Consider the following 23,404-nt stretch of genomic DNA (forward strand, 5'->3'; position numbering starts at 1 on the left):
ATGGGCTCAACTTCAAAACCTCTCCATGTTTTTAGAGAACCAAGTTAGTGGGTTATTGCATAATGGTTTGTTGGTTGCTACAGATCAAATACCATTTACAGCTAGTTTTGGAGTGTCCATAGTTATTGTCGAGGTAGACCACAACGCAGTCTTCAAAGCATAGAGAGAGCTGAGCGAGAGAGGTGGGGAAAATACAATAATTGGATTCATCTAACTAGAGACCATGGTTTTTTGTTATCCTTAGTCCGGGTGGGCTGTAAACCCTAGTGTATATGGAGACAGGCAAACAAGAATTTTCACTTATTGGACGGTACGTAAATAAAATTATTCGAGATTATTTTAAGGAGATAAATATTTTTTTGGTCGGGTGACGAGGGAATCAACTGTAACTATCCGAGGTAAAAACTGGCTTGTGATTCTAGTCGACAAATGACCATAAGGAAATAAACGAGCTTATGTTACCCTTCTATAACTTATCGGCTCAAACCAAGAAGGTTAATAAGCTACTCCCACTAGGAGTCAAACATGGAACATTGTGATTACCAAGTCAACATCCGGCCAACTCGATTAGTTCATTATTTCAGTAATTAGTTTATTTGAGGACTATATTTCACTAAGGATTTTGTGTTTTTGGGGGAATTTCTGTTGTATTATGTGAAGCATCAACCTGCCGGCAAACATGTTTCACCTAGAAAAAGTAACAAACATCTCCCTATATCGTTGCATTCTTCTAGATTGGATAATAATAATATTAAAAACACACACAATAATCTAGTCAGCAGAAATAGAAAGTTTACCTGCTAAAAATGCTAATTGCTACTTTTTTTCTCCGGTTTGTGGATAATTTCAGAGCTTTTTGAGTTCAATGGTTTAATTGTTGTTTCCCAAATAGTTTGATAGTTTATTTGTATATTTTTCTCATTAATATTTTATATGTTTTCAGTTAATAAATTATGTGCTTATAAAAGAACAAGAAGATTTGGAGAAGTTGATGGTTTGCCTAGAAGCAGTCATGAACTGAGAAACAGTGTCCTTTAAGACTTGAGTTTTAAAGAGGTTAGCCCTCTAAAATAGAAAGGAATCATTAGCAAAAAAGAGGGGTGTGTGACTACCAGGACACCTCTAGCAATTGCCACCCTATTGATTCTACCATTCCTTTCTTGCTTCTTCAACATTGCACTAAGGTCTTCAAGCATGAGGATAGAGAGACATGAAGATAAAGGATCTCCTTGCCTTATGCCTCTACTTAGAATAATAGGACCAATTTTGTTTCCACCAACTTTGATCCAATCATGTCTCTTTCAATCCACTGTATTCAATAGCCTCTTTAAATCCTTCAATAAGCCAGTGATGCCTTATTCTCACTCGAGTCAATAATATCATTGAAGTCCCCAAGAACATCCGAAAGGATTTAGTCGATGGGAGCAAGGTTTTTGAGTAGATTTTAGGATTCCCTTATTCTCTTTAATTTTGCAGCATTCTATAAAAGTTACTCGTAGTAAACTTCTACTTGTCACTTCCACCTTCCAAACAAACTGTAGCATCAACATGGTGTATTGAATATTTTTTAATGGAGTTAATACCCGTTTCCGTGCCGTGACTATTAGAATTCCACCACTTTGGTCATCAACTTTCAAAATTGTCTAATTGCATCCTCGACTATGCAAACGTTAACCAAAACAATCCTTAGTCTATTTTCAAGGGTAAAATAGGAAAATCAAATCAACAACCATCTTCTTCCCTAATTTCTATAAAATCATTGTATTTCACAATCTTTAAGTTATTTTCTTCTTGAGAATGCACTAGAACTAGACTTTGACTTGAAAATTTAGAATTAGAAACCAGAGGCATCACCGTCATAGCAGGGACGCGGCTGACCGCAATAGTATCATCAACAACCACTGGTTGTTGCGATCGTACTCCCTCGTCCTACGGAGCTCGTTCGTTAATGCACTTCGCGAGCAATGCGACCTTCCCGATCTCGTTATCATAGACCTTTGGGGTCTCCTAGCGCCTTGTAGGGTAACTCCCTCGGCCTACGGAGCACGTTATCGTTAATGCGTTTCCTGAGCAAAGCAACCTTCCTGGTCTCGTTATTGTAGACCTTCGGGTCTCCTAGTGCCCCTCTGTTTGGGGGCTCTTGGTTCGTAAACCGAGTGTAAAATGGAAAAACTCCCCGTTTAGCTGATTTGTGTTTTTTCAAGACGCGTCTCGTTATCGTTAGACCATCGGGTCTCCTAGTGTCCCGAGGTTTGGGACTCTCGGTTCGTAGACCTAGCGTAGAAGGGGAAGCTCCTCATTTTGTTGAGTTTGGTTTCCAAAACCCATCATAAGTAATTAATGCGATAATAAAAAAACAACTAAGCACGATCGGCTAAGAATGATATTTTAATCAAGTAGTTTAGGTCAGGGTTTGACCGAGCTCAAACCAGTTGCGACTAGTTAGCCCGGGTGAAGGGCATTAGGGAAAGTGTTCCCGTTTGATCAATACGATCAGTTGAGGTCCCTGGACCGTGAGTAAAACCAACCTCTTGATTGGTAAGACTTGGTCATTAGGACTCCCTGCAAACCCAATCTCTTGATTGGCCAGTTTCAATCCTTAGATGGGTAAGTTTAATCTCTTAAACCATGATAGAATTTGATCCTTATATCATGAATAAGTCCAATCTCCTGATTGGTGTAACCCGATCTCTAGATTGGTACAGTTTGATCTCTTAGATCGTAGAAAATTAGATCCCTATATCGCAAATTAATCCAACCTCCCGGTTACAGCTAGAAAACCGGTCGGCGGTCACTATATCTGTGGAAATCCGGTATGTCAAGTCGTGTCGCAAATCCGGTCGTTAAATCGGTAAAGTAGACTTCAAACTCCTAGTCATAGCTAGCTTCCCGGTCGCTAGATCAGTCAAAGTTCGACCTCTCGAATCGTGTTGCAAATCTGATCCCTAGATCGGTAGAACTCAAACGACCCCTTATAGTCCAAAAGACTATGCTTATAGTTGTACTCTTTTTCCCTTAACTAGAATTTTTTCTTAATGGGTTTTTTTCCTAGTCTGAGGTTTTTTAACGAGGCAGTCGGCATACGTCACGGATCGTATAATCAGGTTTTCCAGCCCGAACCTTTCTTCATTAACTCATCGTCAGGGCACGGACTGGAGGCTACTTGATGGGGAATATTCTTCGGTATGACCTCCCTATACGTTCACGCTCTCGCTTTGCAGTCGGGGTGGGATCATATGGTTCGGATCAATGGGTCAAAGTCAAATTTGCCAATGCTTGGGCCTATATAAAGGGCATTAGCCCTTCATTTTAGTGGGTCCTTCCTATCTCCTCCCCCCCCCCCCCCCCCCCCCCCCACACACACCACACACACACACACTCTCTAGACTAGAACACTCTCTACACTCTCTAAACATACAAGAACAAGAATGAATAAGAGACCCCCTTGAACTACTTCCTCTTGTCTACTCCATTGTACATACATTTTATATACACTCTCGATACATACATACGGTAAACACTTCACATACTTCGGGTAATTAATCGTATCATATTCCTTGAATAACATTTTTCCTGTAATTTAATAGATGAGAAAGTACTAAACAACCTATTATTATATAGTTATTTATTTATTTTTGTCATCAATGATTTTCCATTATTGTTTATAAATAGTTTATCTACAAATTTAATATGAGCCAATTAAGTTATGCCCCTAACGAGAACTGAAAAATGTTGGTGTAATTGTTCAAAATTGACATAATATAAAATTGTTAAACATATACTATGAATATGCTAGAGTGTATTAAAAAATATAATATAAAATTTAACATGAACATTGATCAATTAATTAGAATCACACATCGGATATTGATGAAATGATACACCTAATTTACAGTATATATTTCACATAGATGAGAAACTTTGCATATTATCATTCTTTTTTTGGGAAGGAGGATTTAGTACTGTTTTTGAAGGTGCACTGCGTCAAGCTACTAAAATTGCAGTGAAGCACCCTATGGGACTGGATCAAATCAAAAATTCATTTATGATGAAAGTGGCAACAAGAGAAAGCATGGCCACGCCAATTAATAAGATTTTGTGTTGCAAAACCTATGATTAAGGTAATGATATTTTGAAATACTAATTTAAAAATATACATTGAACATCAGACTATTCGCGCAATGCACATGTGGTAACTAGTTTAATTTATATATTCCGCTTAGGTAAATTACTTGTCGATACATGTAAATCCATCTAGTTGATACTGAATAATATGTTGATAAATTTTGAAACACTAATTAAAAAAGGGGTAAAAAACCTTCCCCAATTTGAAATTTTGAATAACATGCCGAAATATGGGTCAGCATATCCATACCCGTCTCAGAGTAGACGGATCCGGATAAATTCAATCTAGAGAAAAATCATCCTCTTTCTCGACACTCTAGATTCTCTTCACTTCCATTGCAGTTGCAGACTCAGAAAACTCCGCTTCATGTTTGCATTACACTCCGAATAAATGTCAAAACTTCTGCGGAACCTGTATCACTTTTCACTTTGATACAGCTCGGATAAGCAGCCATGTTTTGCTCCTCAGCTGGCTCCCCAAACACCTGCAATTCATCACCTATCTTCATTCAACGCCGCCCGAATATTCTCCTCCGCAGCTCATTCATACTCAGGTTTTCACTTCAGAAGCGGCACCAAAATCTCAAATTTCCGCGAAATATCGCGAGAAGATCGCCGCCGTGTTACTGCCCACGCACAATTTTCGGCCAGGCGAAGTATTCTGAACAGTCCAATAGTAGTGGGGGCAACGACGATGACTTTGTGACAAGGGTTTTGAAGGAAAACCCCTCCCAAGTAGAAACCAGATATAAAGTTGGGGATAAATTACTTACTCTGAAGGAAAAAGAGGACTTGCAGAAAAAAAGTTTTGATACTGGTGCCCTTGAGATTCTAAGGAGGTTAAATTTGAAGGCGTTTTCGAGGAAAAGTCAGGAAGACGGTGATCAGGGGAAGCCTGAGGAGGTGTATTTGAAGGAAATTTTGAGGGAGCATAAGGGGAAGTTGTACGTTCCAGAACAGATTTTCAGGTCTAACTTATCAGAAGAAGAGGAATTTGAGAAGAATGTGGAGGAGTTACCGAAAATGGAGTTCGAGGATTTTCAGAAGTACTTGAAGACTGATAAGGTTAAACTGTTAACATTCAAGGAGGATAATGCTGCGAATTATGGATTTGGGTTTAGGGACTTTGTGGTGGAGTTGAAGGAAATGCCAGGCCATAAGAGCTTGCAGAGAACTAAGTGGTTAGCAATCCCATTTGTCCTATTTTATATTTTAATTTATTTTATCTATGAGCCAGAAATCTTTAATACACCCTGATGTGGTTTGATTTCCTTTAGGACAATGAGGCTGGATTTGAATCAAGCACAAAGCCTCCTCAATGAGTACACTGGGCCACGGTATGAGGTTGAGAAGCAAATGATGGTACTGGGTCTCTTCTCTACTTTCGCAAACATTCATGCTGTTGGTTTTGTTATATGCTGTCACCATGGATTCCTTTGGAAGGGTTAGTTTGAGTTTTATATTACTTGAAACAAAAGTTGGAGTCTGATAAAAACAACATTACTTGGTTCTATCATTTATTAAAGAGAATGCCAACTAGTGGCATATATGAAATATGGATTGCTGAATTCTAAGAGAGGCTTATGGAAACTTTAAATTCACTATTTTGTATTTGTACCTCCCCTGTCAGATTGGAAACATTAAGCAATAACCAACTGGACATCCTAGATGATCACTCTGTCTATTTCCTATATTGATTTTTTTTTTTTTTTTTGGGTGGTGGTAGAAAATGTTTGTTCATACTGATTAAATGCATGAGACATAGTGTCATACTAGTAAATTAACTAACCCTTTTCTTGCTTGTTAATTTTTCTGTTTATTTAGTTATTTCAGTATTTGTTACTATCTATTGGGACGAAACTTTATGAAATAAATGCAAAATAATGTATAATATATTCTAGAACATATAGTCTGATACTCTGATGCTTGACATTTATTTCTTGAAATTTTATGAAATCAATTTTCCCAGAAGCACTTGATGATATGACTTGGTGATGAATGTTGTATTCTTCTTGGTTTCTGCCTCTTACTTTGAACTCTCATGTGCAGACATGGGTTGGAAAATTGCCAGAGCAGCCTCATCCAGTGGCATCTAAAATATCAACTAGACTGATGGTAGAACTTGGAATGCTAACAGCTTTGATGACAGCAGCTGCAGCAATTGCTGGGAGCTACCTTGCTTCAGCAGTGTTTGCTGTGACGAGCTTTGCATTTGCAGTGACTGTATATGTTGTCTGGCCTGTTGCCAAACCATTCATGAAGTTCTTCTCTGGCCTTGTTTTTGATGTCTTAGAGAGAGTGTGGGATAAGATTTATGATGCTTTCGCTTTTGGAGTTTTCGCCAAATTTTATCAGGTTTACACTTTTGGTGGAATTTCTGCCAGTATTGAAGTGCTGAAGCCAATCCTGCTGGTATTTTTGACAATGGTTCTCCTTGTTCGTTTCACTCTTTCAAGAAGACCCAAGAACTTTAGAAAATGGGTGAGCAGTGAGCTTTAGACCTACAATTTCTTATAGTGCCTTGGTTTGGTAATTTGGTTGGCTTCCTAGAGTTTGATACCTTCTATGTTTCATACAGGACATATGGCAAGGAATTGAATTTTCTCAATCTAAACCACAAGCTCGAGTGGATGTTAGTTTCTCTCTCTCTCTCTCTCTCTCTCTCTCTCTCTCTCTTAGTTTTCACCCCATTCCAAAATGTTCTATACTTCTATCCATTAAAATATCACTTTTGGCCCTTTTTTGTTTCTAAATATATAGTGGTCCTTCAGGGTATGACAGGAGTCACATTTAATGATGTAGCCGGGATTGAGCAAGCTGTGGAAGAACTTCAAGAGGTAGTTGAAGTTTTTAACCTCTGATCCTTTCTTTTGTTTTCTGCAATTGAAACTAGCACACGCATTATGAGAACAGGTGGCTCTTTTGATGGTTGTAGCCTGTAGAAAACAGCGAAGAATGTCATTTTAAAACCCTACTGAAGATCATTAGAAGTCTTACATTTGTGTGATGGTCTACATTTTCCTTGCATTGGTCAGAGAATCTAGAAAATTATGCGCTTAGATACTAAAATTTGTGATTGCTTTTCATTGTTTTAACTCTTTAAGCCTTTTCTTTCATTAAGTTCTAATTTCTAACTTCCTTTGTAATTCTTGTTATTCGTCATGGTCGTTTCTCAACCTCTCAATTTTACTGCCATGCTTAAAGGCTTCTCAACCTTTAACTGAAAGAATAATCTTGGATAATTTTCATCTGTGTTTGGTGGTTAGTTGGTAACATACCTGAAGAATCCTGAGCTATTTGATAAAATGGGGATAAAGCCCCCACATGGAGTTCTTTTGGAGGGCCCCCCTGGATGTGGTAAGGTTAGTTTTTAATGCCTATAGCTAAAGCTTTGACTAAATACTAATAGCCTTTATATCAATTAATAAAGTACTGACTACGTGCTTTCTTCAGACCCTAGTTGCCAAGGCCATAGCAGGTGAAGCTGGTGTTCCCTTCTACCAAATGGCCGGATCTGAATTTGTTGAAGTACTAGTTGGTGTTGGTGCAGCTCGTATTAGAGATTTATTCAAGAGAGCCAAGGTACCGTCTAATCTAGTCAATAACTCTTTTTATTTGGAGGCCATATTATGACAAATCTGACATGTTATCTTAGCAAATTCTAGCAGCTTTCCTAAAACAATTTTATTTGGAGGCCATATTATGACAAATCTGACATATTAGATGTAATCATATATGGAGTACTACTTTATATATTCTGAAGAATGCTGCAATTTCTTGTCACAGGTGAATAAACCATCAGTCATTTTCATTGATGAAATTGATGCTTTGGCTACAAAGTATGGGTGTTTCTTTTACCTTATCTTAAATTTCATCTAAATATATTTCATGAATGTGGACAATGTAGAAAATTCTGTTTCTTCTGATTACTGACATCTGAAATTTTCATCTGTTTGATGAAATAATATGAATTTTCTAAATTACCTTAAATGAATAGGCGCCAAGGGATATTCAATGATTCAAGTGATGATCAATATAATGCGGCTACACAAGAAAGAGAAACTACATTGAACCAGCTCTTGACTGAGCTAGATGGGTTTGACACAGGGAAAGGTGTTATATTTTTGGGGGCCACAAATCGAATGGATTTGTTAGATCCTGCGCTTCTTCGGCCTGGCAGATTTGATCGCAAGGTCAGTATCTGCATATGGATTATGATATGTGATTATCTTCTGTTCTGTTGTTTTTTCCCCATTCTTGGGTGATCATTTAAAGTTTAGTATAACTATTCAAAGTTTTATGTATTGTATCAAGGTATTTGGGGTGATCATAGTTGGTCATTTATTGTATTTTTCATTTATAGGTATTTTATTTTATCTTGACAAAATTTTCAAGAGAATTGTTACTTAGAAGTCCTTGTTGTTGGTTCTGGACTTTAAAGACAAGTACCATATTACCACCAAAATACTGCTTAAATTCTTAAAATATTAAAGTATTGGTGCCCAGGAAATTATGCAACTCACAAGTATTCATTTGTGTGTTAGATATGTTCTAAGTATTTTGAAAATTCTGTATCTGGTTATTTCATTTCTACCGCACCAGAAGTCAACCTCTCTGAAGTATATTGCTCTGTAACGAATGAAATAAACATGTTTTGTTTTTTTTTTTTTTTTGTTTTTGTTTTGTTTTGTTTTTTTTTTTTTTTTTTTTCAATTGCACTGGAACTCAAAATGTCTGTGTTATGTCGATTATATTGCTATTGTAGATAAGAATTCGACCTCCAAATGCAAAAGGAAGATTGGGTATTTTGAAAGTTCATGCGCGGAAAGTAAAATTATCAGAAACAGTTGATTTGACTAGTTATGCCCAGAATTTACCAGGTTAGTTTTACTCTATCTTTTATCAACTGCTAACCATGTAAGTTGTAAATACTTGTTTTTTTATGGTCATGGAATTGTCTTAAGATACATGTTGACGATAAGCACCTGGGAAAAATGTGGTTCACCCCATATAAATTATTTACTGTGTCAATACTTGTGTGATCTTATGTGAATGTAATTGTCTTCAGATATACTTTGACAATAATCCTTTAGGATAATATGGCCACCCTGCATTTGTGGTGATTTTGTTTGGAAAATTGTCTTACCAGTTGTACAATTGTCTTTGCATCAGGGTGGAGTGGTGCAAAACTGGCACAACTCCTCCAGGAGGCAGCTCTTGTTGCAGTTAGGAAAGGCCATAACTCTATTCTTCGTTCAGATATGGATGATGCAGTTGATAGACTGACGGTAGGACCAAAACGTGTTGGGATAGACTTGGGACATCAAGGCCAATGTCGCCGAGCTACTACTGAAGTGGGAACTGCTTTAACTTCTCACCTGCTGAGACATTATGAAAATGCAAAGGTTGAATGTTGTGATCGCATATCTATTAACCCACGAGGCCAGGTTTGATTTCTATTAACGATAGCAACTGCTCCTGAAAGTTCTTGCATCATTTATTTGTTCTATTTCTTTCTTGCATCTGCATGTTCCTTAAATGAAAGCTTTTTGTATATGCATATTTCTGGTTGCATGCATTTCTGATTATCGGAAATCATCTAACCAGGTTTTGTGCTTTGATTTTAGGCATAACATGCACTAGATTTGTTCTATAAATCTATAATGCTGAATTCTCTTGATTCGCTCTCTATTGAAAAATGATCTTGCAGACCCTCTCCCAAGTTGTCTTCCATCGTCTTGATGATGAATCATATATGTTTGAGCGCCGACCACAATTGTTGCACCGCCTTCAGGTTTGAATCTTGCTCTTTCGACCTTGTTTTGCATCTTTGTTTTGATCCAAAAAATACCAATAATTCTTTTTTCTAAAGGTGTTGCTTGGAGGAAGAGCTGCTGAAGAGGTGATATATGGACGGGATACTTCAAAAGCGTCAGTGAGTTACCTTGCTGATGCAACATGGCTTGCTCGTAAAATGATAACAGTGTATGCCATTCTTGTATTACACTTCATGTTACTGTTACCTTTCGGCTTCTTCCAGATTCATAGTTTCTCATGTATCTTCGTTCTGAACAGATGGAATTTAGAAAACCCAATGACCATCCACGGTGAACCTCTACCATGGAGAAAGAGTCCCAAATTTGTGGGCCCACGTCTCGACTTTGAAGGATCACTATATGATGACTATGACCTGATTGAGCCTCCTCTCAATTTCGATCTTGATGATGATGTTTCAAAGAGGACAGAAGCACTGATACGTGATACATATGCAAAGACTCTTGCTTTGCTAAGGCAGCACCATGCTGCTTTGCTTAAAACCGTGAAGGTCTGGATATTTGGACGAATTTTGTTCCCCCACCCCCACCCCCACCCAAAACACTTGTTGGCTCTATTATCTGTTAATAATATGCTTTTACATCTAAGAACACTGGTTGTTTCAATGATTATTTCGTACATGAGAAGCTCTTCTTATTTTCTGGGGAAAAGATGCTGAAACTAGTGCTCTCTGGTCATCTACAGGTTCTTCTTAAGCAGAAGGAGATCAGTGGAGAAGAAATCGACTTTATCTTGAGCAATTACCCTCCACATACACCGGCAAGTCTGCTACTGGAAGAGGGAGATCCTGGGAGTCTTCCCTTATTCCACCAAGAACAAGAAGAGGCTAACGAGATCGAGTACAGTCTACTGAGTTCATGAAAGCGTAAACACATTTTCTTGCAAAATGAGACTGAAAGGGAAAACATATGCCAAAATGAATCTGTGTTCTTTACATTGCAAATTGCAAATAGGGGAGAGGCTTCAGAAGATAGATGGATGCTTTTGACAAAATGCAAACCTGCAAATGAAGACTTAGGTTCCATCTATGATTAGCATTTACTCACTTAGGCAGAAAGAGGGAATGTAATTGTGATTATCTACACAAGATATAACAATACGAAATTTCAACCCCACTATTCTTTTTCCTCCCATTATGATTTGATGAGTGAAATTTTTGGGTTATCAATTTATCATGAAAATATTGGGTAGTCAAATGCCCTCTAGCTAGTCATATTTTGGCACCTTGTTCAGATAATTTTTTTTTTTTTCAGGAATTTCAGCCCTTTTATGAGGGGTTTGGTTCACAGAATGTTGGATTATCTTCCCTGTGAGATTTTAGAAATGTAAGATTACTTTATGTGGAAGAAGATTTATTCAAATAATTTATTAAATTTGGAAGGTTATTTTGAGTTTATTTATATCCATTATTTTGAAGGATTTTTCTATAACAATTATACATACTTATAACCTATTTAAAAACATATGTGTGAATTTAAATTAAATCAATGATTTTTGTCTATATTTTTAGTGCTAATACATTTTTATATCAAGTCTATGATTTTTGTCTATATTTTTAGTGCTAATACATTTTATTTTAATATCAAGTTTAAAATATTATACATTACATTTTTAACTTTAATTTTCTGTTAAGTCTAATTAATGAATATTTTATTAAGAAAATTAAAATTAATTGAAGCAAATAATGACAATAATCTAATTAATCATATCATATTTATTAGTCATTATATTTTATTTTATCCCAAATTATTCGCTCACATATTTATTTCATTTCTAATTGATTTTTTGAATAACTACAAGGGAGCAACTCTCTAGCTCAATCCTATCAACTCTCCCTTACCGCAAAACCACAAACACAAATCATGATATTGGTGGATACAAGACCAAGGTATCAAAGTTTAGGGCGCAAGAACCCAATCTCAAGATCTAATGCAATATTTGTTAATAAGTAATGAAACAAAAATAATGATAACGTTAACAAATTATAAATTACTCAGAGCTTTATTGCAAGATTTGAGATTTGACATCATTCTTATCTTGTATCTAGATATTCCACTTATCCACTCATTAAAACTATCTCTAACCGCTCCCCTTGCAACGATCTATTAGTTGACCTTTTACATCATCATCCACCTTCACTTTTATAGAAGATGCCAAAGATCTTTGTTATAATAATAATAATATTATTATAATTGTTAAACCAAGTAGTAATTTAGTTTGTTAGAAATTAAATTAGTTTGTTAGTTTATTAGCTATGGGTCATGCAACATAGCAGTACGTGGAGTTGAATGCAGTACGTATGTGGGTTATGGATTAGCAGTACGTGAATTAGTGATTACATGATTTCCTAATCTTAGCTTTTTTACTTAATTATCATTTAGTATAAATAAGTTATGTTGCAAAGCTTTTTACGTCATCAAGTGAGTAAGAATATCTATTCATCTCTCTCTCTCTCTTCTCAATTATATATACGTGTATATATATATATATATATATATATATATATATATATATATATATATATATATATATATATATATATATATATATATATATATATTACATTTGGTATCAGAGCCAGTTAACCTTTCAATCCCGATGCATTTTTCGTAGTGAATTATGACAGCAAATTTCAATATTGTATGGTCGGGTCCCAAATTGGACGGGAAACTCGATTACAATTATTGGTAAATTATGATGTCCACACATTTGAAAGCTCAAAATCTTTGGAGCTTTGTTGATCCCGGTCTACCCGCAGGAGCTGATGCAGCCGCTACCCGGCGAGATCAATTGGCCTTGGGACAGATTCACCAAGGTATTCATTACTCCATTTTTGGGAAATTAGCTCGTGCTCAAATAGCAAAACAAGCTTGGGACATCTTAAAGGTGTCAAACAAAGGAGTCGATCGGACACAGAAGTCCAAGTTGCAGTCGTTGAGAAGTTGTACGATAATTGTGAGATTACCTCTACAGAAATAGTAGATACGTATTTCACTCGTCATATTGATATGGTGAATAAGATGAGGTTATACGGAGATACGATTGAAGATGATGCAGTGGTTGAAAAAGTTCTTCGAACTATGCCGATGAAGTATGACCATGTGGTGGCTTCGATCACAGAGTCACACAAAACTGAGCTCTTATCAATTGCAGAGCTGAAAGGTATGGTAGAAAGTCATATTGACAGAATTGCGTCAAAATCGGAACCACTAGCAGAAGAAGCTTTGAAGAGTCAAGTCACCCTTAATGTGACTGGCACTAATCAAAGAGGTGGAGGATCTGGTAGAGGTCGTGGAAGAGGAAGAGGAGGTTCTAGTGGAAGAGGTCGTGGTAACTTCAACCAAGGAGGAGGACGTTGTAACTCCAACCAAGGAAGAGGTGGAGGTAATACCAAACAAGGTAAATTTCCATTTCATTGCTACAATTGTGGCAAGTATGGACGCAAGATTGTAGATTGCTGGTATAATGAGAACAATAGTGGAAATCAAGCAAACATTGCTGAAAACACTGCTGAAAGTCTGGTGAGAGTTCTGAAACCTTACTTTTGGCCAGCGATAGTTTTTCTGCTGATAAGAACATATGGTTCTTGGATACTGGGTGTAGTAACCATATGTGTGGGAAGAAAGAATTGTTTTCCGAACTAGATGAATCAGTCTGGTCTGAAGTGACATTTGGCAATAAGTCAAAGGTGCCAATTTTGGAAAAAGGTAAAATCTCTATTCAGTTGAAGGATTGTATTCACAATTTTATATCCGATGTGTTCTATGTTCCTGAACTACACCAAAATTTGTTAAGTATGAGACAATTGTCAGAAAAAGGATATAAGATAAATATTACTCAAGGGTGTTGTACCGTTGCAGATGCTAAATGAGTTTTGATTGCAAAGGTAAATATGTCTCAAAATCGACTATTTCCTTTGAAAATTAAGCATACACTTCTTACTTGCTTTAATTCTGAAGTTTGTGATGATAATTGGTTATGGCAAGTGCGGTTTGGACATTTTCATTTCTCTGGATTAAACTATCTTGCGAGAAAGGAATTTGTTTCTGATTTACCTGTTGTGAATGTCCCTGACCGTATTTGTGAGATTTGTGTGATTGGGAAGAAGCATAGAGATCCCTTTCCCCGTGGGCAAGTCAAGGAGAACCACAAAACAGTTGGAGATTGTTCACTCAGACCTGCGTTCGTTGGAGGTTCCCTCACATGGAGGTTGTAAGTACTTTATTACTTTCACTGATGATTTCAGTAGGAAAACATGTGTTTTCTTTCTGAAGCAAAAGTCTGAAGCATGTGATGTTTTCAAACAATTTAAGGCTTTTGTTGAAAAGCAAAGTGGTTATGAAATTAAAATCTTGAGAACTGATAGAGGTACATAATATATTCCCTGTGATGATTTTCTGAAGAAGAAGGGTATTCAACACCAAATAACAGCTAGATACACTCCACAACAAAACGGAGTGGCTGAGAGAAAGAACAAATCTATCATGGATATGGTGAGATGCATGTTGAAATCTAAGAATTTGCCTAAACCTTTTTGGGCAGAAGTTGTTGCTTGTGCTGTCTATGTGTTGAATAGGTGTCCAACTAAAAGTGTCCGTGATAAGACACCCGAAGAAACTTGGAGTTGGAAAAAAACCCTCTATCAAATATCTCAAGGTTTTTGGTTGTTTGGCATATGCACATGTGCCAGATCCATTGATAAAGAAGTTGGATGATAAATGTGAGAAGTGCGTATTCATTGGTTATAGTGACGCTTCAAAGGCTTATAAACTATACAGTCCTGAAACTAAAAAGGTTGTTATAAGCCGGGATGTCACTTTTGATGAATATGGTGCCTGGGATTGGTTCGCTAAAGATGAAAGTTCAGTTGTTATTCCTATTGTTGAAAATATTGTTGATGAGCAACCGATTTCAGATAATGTCCAGTCTCCTTCACAGCCAGAGTCGTCAGTTCGACGTTCTCAGCGCGAGCGCCACTTACCAGCTCGTTTACATGGTTATGTTTTGGGTCATGATAATGACTTGTCTGATGAAGAGATTGTTCAATTTGCTCTTTTTGCAGATTGTGACCCTTTATCATTTGAGGAGGCTGCTATAGAAACTCATTGGCTTAAGGTTATGGATGAGGAGATACGTGCCATTTAAAAGAATGGTACTTGGGAGTTAATAGAATTACCTCCGGGAAAGAAGCCAATTGGAGTAAAGTGGGTTTACAGAACAAAATACAAGTCAAATGGAGAAATTGACCGTTTTAAGGCATGGTTGGTAGCAAAGGGTTACAAGCAGAAATCAGGTATTGATTATTTTGAGGTTTTTGCTCCTGTAAGTAGACTTGATACAGTTCGAATGGTTATTTCTCTTGCTGCTCAAAATGATTGGAAATTGCATCAAATAGATGTCAAGTCTACTTTTTTGAATGGTTTTCTTGAAGAAGAAATATATGTTGAGCAACCTGCAGGATTTCTGAAGAAAGGGGAGGAAAATAAAGTGTACAGGTTGAGAAAAGCCTTATATGGCTTAAAACAAGCGCCTAGGGCGTGGTATGATTGCATTGACTCATATTTTGTTGAAAGTGGTTTTATGAGATGTTCTCATGAGCACACTTTGTATGTCAAATGCACGGATTCTGGTGATATTTTTCTAATCTGTCTGTATGTTGATGATCTGATTTTTACTAGAAACAATTTGAAGCTAATCTCAGAATTCAGGGAGGCACTCATTAAGAGGTTTGAAATGACTGATATGGGCCTTATGTCTTACTTTCTTGGCCTTGAGGTTGTTAAGATGGATGGTGGAATCTTTATTTCACAAAAGAAGTATGCTGCTGATATTTTGAAAACGTTCAAAATGGAAAACTCCAAACCAGTTTCAACGTCGTTAGCTGAAAAGTTAAAGGTGTCCAAAGATGAGTGTGGTAAGAATGTGAATGTTACAGCTTATAAAAGCTTAATTGGGAGTTTGAGGTATCTGGAAACAAGCTAGGCCGGATATTTCTTTTTGAGTTGGAATACTTAGTAGATTCATGGAAGAGCCAAAAGAATCACATTGGGCTGCAGCAAAGCGAATTTTGAGATATGTCAAAGGTACAAGTAATGATGGAATTTTTTACTCTACTAATGAAGTTGTGAAACTTGTTGGGTACACAGACAGTGATTGGGCTAGAGATGTTGAAACCAGAAAAAGCACATCAGGATATGCCTTCTATCTTGGTTCAACCATATTTTCTTGGTTTTCAAAGAAACAGCATATTGTAGCACTTTCAACCGCAGAAGCAGAATATATTGCAGCAGCAAACTGTGCTACTCAAGCAGTTTGGCTGAGGAGAATTTTGGAGTTCCTACATCACGAGCAGGAAGCACCAACAACTATTTTTTGTGACAACAAGTCAGCAATTTCGTTGTCCAAAAATCTTGTCTTTCATGGTCGCAGCAAGCACATTGATATCAAGTATTACAAAATCAGAGAGTTGGTTGTTGAAAAACAAATCAACATTGAGAATTGTTCAAGTGAATGTCAAGTTGCAGATATCTTTACGAAGCTCTTGAAGACATAGACATTTCTCAAGTTGAAGAAGGAAATTGGGATGACCAATATATCCAACTTGGTTTAAAGGAGGCAATGTTATAATAATAATATTATTATAATTGTTAAACCAAGTAGTAATTTAGTTTGTTAGAAATTAAATTAGTTTGTTAGTTTATTATCCATGGGTCATGCAACATAGCAGTACGTGGAGTTGAATGCAGTACGTATGTGGGTTATGGATTAGCCGTACGCAGGCCCGGTCCTATCATTCTTTAGGCCCGGGGCATAACAACATAAAATGGGCCCTATACGAAATTAATATATATTTTTATAATTAAAATTTAAATTAAATAAGGAAGCAATACTAATGTCAAATAACTTAAATAAGATTCACAAGTTTTTAACAATTTTACATACACATGAAAACAATTATAGATGCATTCCTAAATCCACAATAATCAATCACCACATCAGTATTTTCATAAATAAATAATATAGTTTATAAAAATGAATAAATAATTTAAAACCAAATGAACTTATAGACAATCACATTATTATTATAATAAATAATAAAATAATTATTAATAAAAATTTATATAAAATAACTTACAAATAAGAGCATAGCATAAAATCTTAATTATTGGGAACAATAAATCAAAACACTCAAATGGGATAAAAGATATTCATAATAAAATACAAAACATAATTAATTCGATAAAATAGTTCAAACAAAAAACATGTAATAAATCACACATCTTATATATTAATATCATATTTATAAATACTCTTTTTTAGTTAGATCACTTTCAAATTTTTCTAGATTAATTTGCATACGAAGACGCACAATAAAACTTCTAACCTACTTTGATTAGATAATTCATACAAAAATTAAATTATATTTTAAAATATTTTTCATAACTAAATAACAAAATATATTACATATACATAACTCATTATAAAGTTCACAAAACAACAAATATTCTAAATATAAGTAGCAAATTACTCGAATAGATATAGGTTCAAAATTTTATATGTATTACAAATCAATCTATATTATCTCACTATAATTATAGAAAGTTAACAAAATCACAAAGTTACAAATTAAATTTAGAAAAATACAAATTAGAAATAGAAATAAATAAATTGTAAGAAAATGTTATATAAGGGGATTTGATCCCTTGACCATTAGCATAAAAACTACAAGTTTTACCAACTCACCCAACTTGAATTTTACTCAAATTTTACTTTAGTAAAATTCTTAAAATCATATACTAATAGTAGAGGCGGAAATTTTTATGTGAAATTACATATGGGGATTCGATCCCAAGACCATGCGCATTAATTAAAATGTTAAGCCTTACCAACTCAACCAACTAAGAAATTATTATAAAAAATGTATACTAATTAGTTATATGACATTTCTATAGTATATATATAAGAGTAATGGTATAGGATAGGGGCCCCTTCCAAGCATGGGGCCCTGGGCAAGGGCCCAGCCTGCCCTTGCCCAGGGCCGGGCCTGGCCGTACGTGGATTAGTGATTACATGATTTCCTAATATTTAGCTTTGTTAGTTAATTATCATTTAGTATAAATAGGTTATGTTGCAAAGCTTTTTACGTCATCAAGTGAGTAAGAATATCTATTCATCTCTCTCTCTCTCTTCTCAATTATATATACGTGTATATATATATATATATATATATATATATATATATATATATATATATATATATATATATATATTACAATCTTTTATAACTAATCAACACTTATATTTGACTCTAAAATGTGATCTCTTCTCATAATAATTCACCAAAAAGTTATTAATAGCAATCAAATAGTTAAGAAAAATTATGATCGTAAAATTCATAATTTCATCAATACAAGATTAACGAAAGTCAGGCCTTAAGCAAAAATCACACTCCAAGACATACCTTAGAGAACATGATTTTTAAATATTTACTTTTAGATATTTAGTTGAAAGGCATAAGGGCATGCTATTCATTTTGTTTTTAATATAATAGTTTTGAGAGCAACCTTAGAAAATTAAGATTTTTATTTTATCTTATAATTGTAAAATTTTGTGTTTTTAATTCAATAATGCCTAACTTTGTATGTAAAGTTTCTTCCATACTCCTATGAGTTCTTGTGCCATATCTTAGACCATCTCCAAAAAAAAAACAACAAATTGACATTTAAGGCAAAGAATTTGACGTGGGTGACCTTCAAGTTAAGCTTGCTTTTTTTTTTTTTTTTTTTTTTTTTTTTTTTTTTTTTTCTTTTCTTTTTTTTAAGCAATCAATGTGGTTATATTTAGATATAAGCTCAAATAGAGTTAGGTGGCCATTTAGGCAGAAAGATGGGATGTAATTGTGATTATCTACACAAGATATAACAATACGAAATTTCAAACCACTATTCTTTTTCCTCCCATTATGATTTGATGAGTGAAATTTTTGGGTTATCATGAAAATATTGGGTAGTCAAATGCCCTCTAGCTAGTCATATTTTGAAAATGTAAGATTACTCCTTGTTCAGATGAACTTTTTTTTTTTTTTTTTTTTTTTCCAGGAATTTCAGCCCTTTTATGGGGGGTTTGGTTCACCATTTGTTGGATTACCTTCCCTATGAGATTTTGAAAATGTAAGATTACTTTATGTGAAAGAAGATTTATTCAAATAATTTATTAAATTTGGAAGGTTATTTTGAGTTTGTTTATATCCATTATTTAAAGGATTTTTCTATAACAATTATACATACCTATAACCTATTTAAAAACATATGTGTGAATTTAAATTATATCTATGATTTTTGTCTATATTTTTAGTGCTAATACATTTTTATATCAAGTCTATGATTTTTGTCTATATTTTTAGTGCTAATAGATTTTATTTTAATATCAAGTTTAAAATATTGTACATTACATTTTTAACTTGATAAAATAGCTTGTTTTAAATCCGTTAATTTCCTGTTAAGTCTAATTAATGAATACTTTATTAAGAAAATTAAAATTAATTGAAGAAAATAATGACAATAATCTAATTAATCTTATCATATTTTTTTTTTTTGATGATGAAAGATTAATTGATTAAATCATGAGCAAGAATGTTTACAAGGAAAGATGGTGGAGAGTCTAGCCACTCCCTACAACCTGACTCAGAAAAGGCCTCCCTAGCAACAGAGTGAGCGGCACAATTCACAGATCGCTTGACACAACAAAACTGAACATCATCAATTTCAGATGCCAAACTTTTAATATCATCTACTACAAATCCAAAAGCAGAATTAAAAGAAGGCGAACTAACAGCATTAAAAACATCTTGACAGTCTGTCTCCACGTCCACACTGCCATACCCGTATCCTTCACCCAGCTTAGTGCCTCCCGGATGCTCAACGCTTCGGCCTCCTTCACTAAAAAAACCCTAGGCTTCACCATGTTATTAGCCGCTAAGAAATTGCCATTGTCATCCCGCAGAACCCAACCTAGGCCCATTGCATTATCACCTTGTCTTAAGAGTAGCATCCGTATTCAGTTTTAGTCTACATACCTTGCGCAGGTCTCGTCCAAATAACCACACCTGGATTCGTGGATGGCCCAGACGGCTTCTCATTTGCATGCTCCCAACTATCCAAAAAACACAAAGCCTTATGTAGCATAGCATTTAAGTAAAAAACATGTCCCTTCCACACACTTTCGTTTCTGCTGGTCCAAACCCCCCCAACACCCTATAACAAACCTAGGCAGTGCGCTAGCAGGTAATGAATTAAAGGCCCAAAAGAACCAGCCACTAAGGAGATTACCAGTGTAGCTGCTAATATGCGACATCCCAAGCTTATCCCAGAGCCGTGCTGCTTCTGAACAAAAAATAAACAGATGTTGGTCCGATTGCTCCTCACCCATGCACATATGGCAATTCAAAGTACAAGCAACATTTTTAGAGCTCAAAATATCACGTGTAGGAAGATAGGATGATGCTAACTGCCATGCGAAACTCTTCACCTTTGGCGGTATATGTAGGTTCCAGATCCTTGTCCAAGGGCGATCATCCGCAGCCACCGTAGTAAGATGATTATAGCAAGACATGACTGTTTAAGCACCCTTATTATCCCATTGCCAAATCCATTGACCGCGTGGCTTCCGAATGCTAATAGGAATGTTCAAGATTAAGTTAGCATCACGGGTATTAAACACATCAGTTACACAATCCACATCCCAACCAGTACCTTGTACATTCAAGAGAGAGGACACCGGAGCTCCATAAATTGTCGGGTGCAGTTCCGTCTCTACATACGGGTTGTTGTCTACCGGCAGCCATGGATCTGTGCCAATAGTAGTCTCATTCCCATCACCAATAGCCCTTCTACAACCCTCCCTTAGACATCCTTTGACATCCATCATGCCCCTCCAAATAAAGGAAGGATTACTCCCCTCAATGCATCAAAGAAATCACACTTTGGGTAGTAGCGTGGCTTGTACACCCGAGCAACTAGGCTAGCAGGTTTTGTAATCAGTCTCCAGGCTTGTTTCCCAAGTAGGGCCATATTCATCTCATGCAGGCGGCGAAAACCCATACCCCCATTCGCTTTGGGCTTACACAGACCTTCCCAGGAGCGCTACTTTATTTCACGACCATTCCCAACACTGCCTGTCCACCAGTACTGGTTCATAATGACCTCTATCTCACGGCAGAGCCCAGAAGGCAAAAAAAAAAACCATCATAGCGTATGCCGTCATTGCCTGTATAACATTCTTTAGGAGAACTTCTCTACCTACTCTGGATAAAAAACTTGGCATTCCATGAGCGAATTCTGGTCAAAATTCGATCCTTTAGAAAGCCAAGGATAACCTTCTTCCGCCTACCCACAAGAGAGGGCAAGCCCAGATACCTTCCACTGGTTTCTCCCTCCTCCACCCCCAGGATATCAACCACTTCATTACGCATATTCTGTGGCACATTAGCACTAAAACAAGCAGCAGACTTATCGTAATTAATGTACTATCCAGAAGCTTTCGCAAAGGTGTCCAACACATACCTCATCTGCACACTCTCCTCAACATTTGCTCGGTGAAACAAAAAGCAGTCATTCGCAAAGAGGAGGTGGGAAATGGACGGTGCACCCCTAGCCATAGTAACTCCATGCAAAAGACCCTTAGACATACTACTCTCAATCAAGGCGCTCAAACCTCCGCAACAAAAAGGAACAAATAAGGGGATAACGGGTCCCCCAGTAGAAGGCCTCTTCCCAGGAGAGTAGGCCCTAACTGCCGTTGTTCGTGAAATATATGATATTGCACTGAAGTCACCATTTCAAGTAGTATATCAACCCATCGCCTATCAAAACCCATCTTTAGCATTACCGCCTGGAAGAACTACCATTCCACTCGATCGTAGGCTTTGGATATATCTAGCTTCAATGCCACAACACCCTCACGCCCCTGAGTCTTTCGCTTCAGATGATGATGCACTTCATATGCCAACATGATATTATCTGTAATCAGGCCCCAAGGAATGAAAACACTTTGAGCTTGAGATATTAAATTATGCAAAAGGGGTTTTAAACGGTTAGCACACACCTTCGCCGCTATCTTATAAACGACGTTACATAACGCAATAGGGTGAAGGTCCTTCATAGACTCCGGGCTGTTTTTTTTAGGGATCAAAACAATGAAAGTATTATTGGCCTTTTGGCTATGTCCAGGAAACTCCTACAAAAAGCCGTCACCTCCCCTCCTAGAATGTCCCAAAAATATTGGAAAAACCCCGGCTCAAAACCATCAGGTCCCGGGGACTTATCTGGGTGCATCTGGAATACAGCTACACGCACCTCTTCCAGACTCGAGGTCGTAACAACCAGGCATTATCACGCTCAGTCTCTTTTCCCGGAACTGCATCAATCACCTCCTGCATATCCCTATAATCCGGCGTGAACAAGTCCGCAAAATAGTTCACCATGACGTTGTCCAAACCCATTTCATCCTCAACCCAGTTCCCGTTCTTGTCTCGAAGTTTCCTTATTGTATTTCTACGACGTCTGGCCTTAACAGAATTGTGCAAAAACTTGCTGTTTACATCCCTTCCTTGCAACCAAAACCCTTTTGTCCGCTGCCTCCAATAAGACTATTGTTGTTCAAGCAAATATAGCAAATCTTTCTCAACTACTGCATACTCCCGCATTCCCGCACCATCACGGCGGGACCTCAACAACTCCAACCGACGCTTGCTATGCTCAATTTTTCGTTAGAACTCTTTGTTGTAACTCCTCCCCCAACGCGAAATATCTCGAGGACACGCCTCCACTCTAGACAATGTATCCAGCCCCACCGTACGGTCCTAACTTTGTGCCACAATTTCCCTGCATGTTTCCTCCTGCAACAATGAATTGTCAAAACAAAATCTAGCCCTCTTCTGCACCCTGGGAAGACTTATTGGCATTAACAGGAGAGGGAGATGGTCACTGTACGGTACGGTCAAAGAGCATGTCGTGACCCCCTCAAACATGTTCAACCAACTTTCACTTGCAAGAATCCGGTCCAGTTTTTCTTCTACCATATGGTCCATTCCCCATGACTTTGCCCAAGTGAACTGGTGCCCACTAAATGAAACATCCTGCAAACCACAATCTGCGACTGCATCTCTAAAACCATTAATCAGGCAAACCGGATGCGGTGTGTGGCCTTACTTCTCGGACTGGTCCAGAAGATCATTACTATCGCCCATAACCAACCATGGCAAAGATGAGAGAGATGATAATGTTCGCAGCAGTTTCCATGCCTCCCTTCTACGCTGTCGTTCCGGGTAACCGTAATACCCGGTGAAGTGCCAACATGGGCTGCTTACATCTAACCAGAGCTTCGCGTCAACATGATTAGACGAGAACCCAGTTACCTTCAAATCCACGCTGTTATTCCATAAGAG

At 36.8% G+C, this 23,404-nt stretch overlaps 1 protein-coding gene across 1 annotated transcript; it reads left to right on the forward strand.

The window, feature by feature from the left end:
- The first annotated feature begins 4,390 nt into the window (after window positions 1-4,390).
- LOC109148183 (probable inactive ATP-dependent zinc metalloprotease FTSHI 1, chloroplastic) lies at window positions 4,391-11,251 on the forward strand. Its single transcript, XM_019296027.1, has 15 exons — window positions 4,391-5,306; window positions 5,403-5,487; window positions 6,175-6,606; window positions 6,704-6,757; window positions 6,897-6,962; window positions 7,392-7,487; window positions 7,579-7,707; window positions 7,912-7,964; window positions 8,123-8,318; window positions 8,891-9,005; window positions 9,298-9,572; window positions 9,836-9,919; window positions 9,998-10,110; window positions 10,201-10,450; window positions 10,645-11,251. The coding sequence occupies exons 1-15, from the start codon at window positions 4,579-4,581 to the stop codon at window positions 10,819-10,821; spliced, it is 2,853 nt and encodes a 950-aa protein (XP_019151572.1). The 5' UTR covers window positions 4,391-4,578; the 3' UTR covers window positions 10,822-11,251.
- The last annotated feature ends 12,153 nt before the right edge of the window (window positions 11,252-23,404 follow it).

The sequence above is a fragment of the Ipomoea nil genome, unplaced genomic scaffold, assembly GCF_001879475.1.
Source record: "Ipomoea nil cultivar Tokyo-kokei standard unplaced genomic scaffold, Asagao_1.1 scaffold2036, whole genome shotgun sequence".
In the NCBI taxonomy this organism is placed as follows: domain Eukaryota; kingdom Viridiplantae; phylum Streptophyta; class Magnoliopsida; order Solanales; family Convolvulaceae; genus Ipomoea; species Ipomoea nil.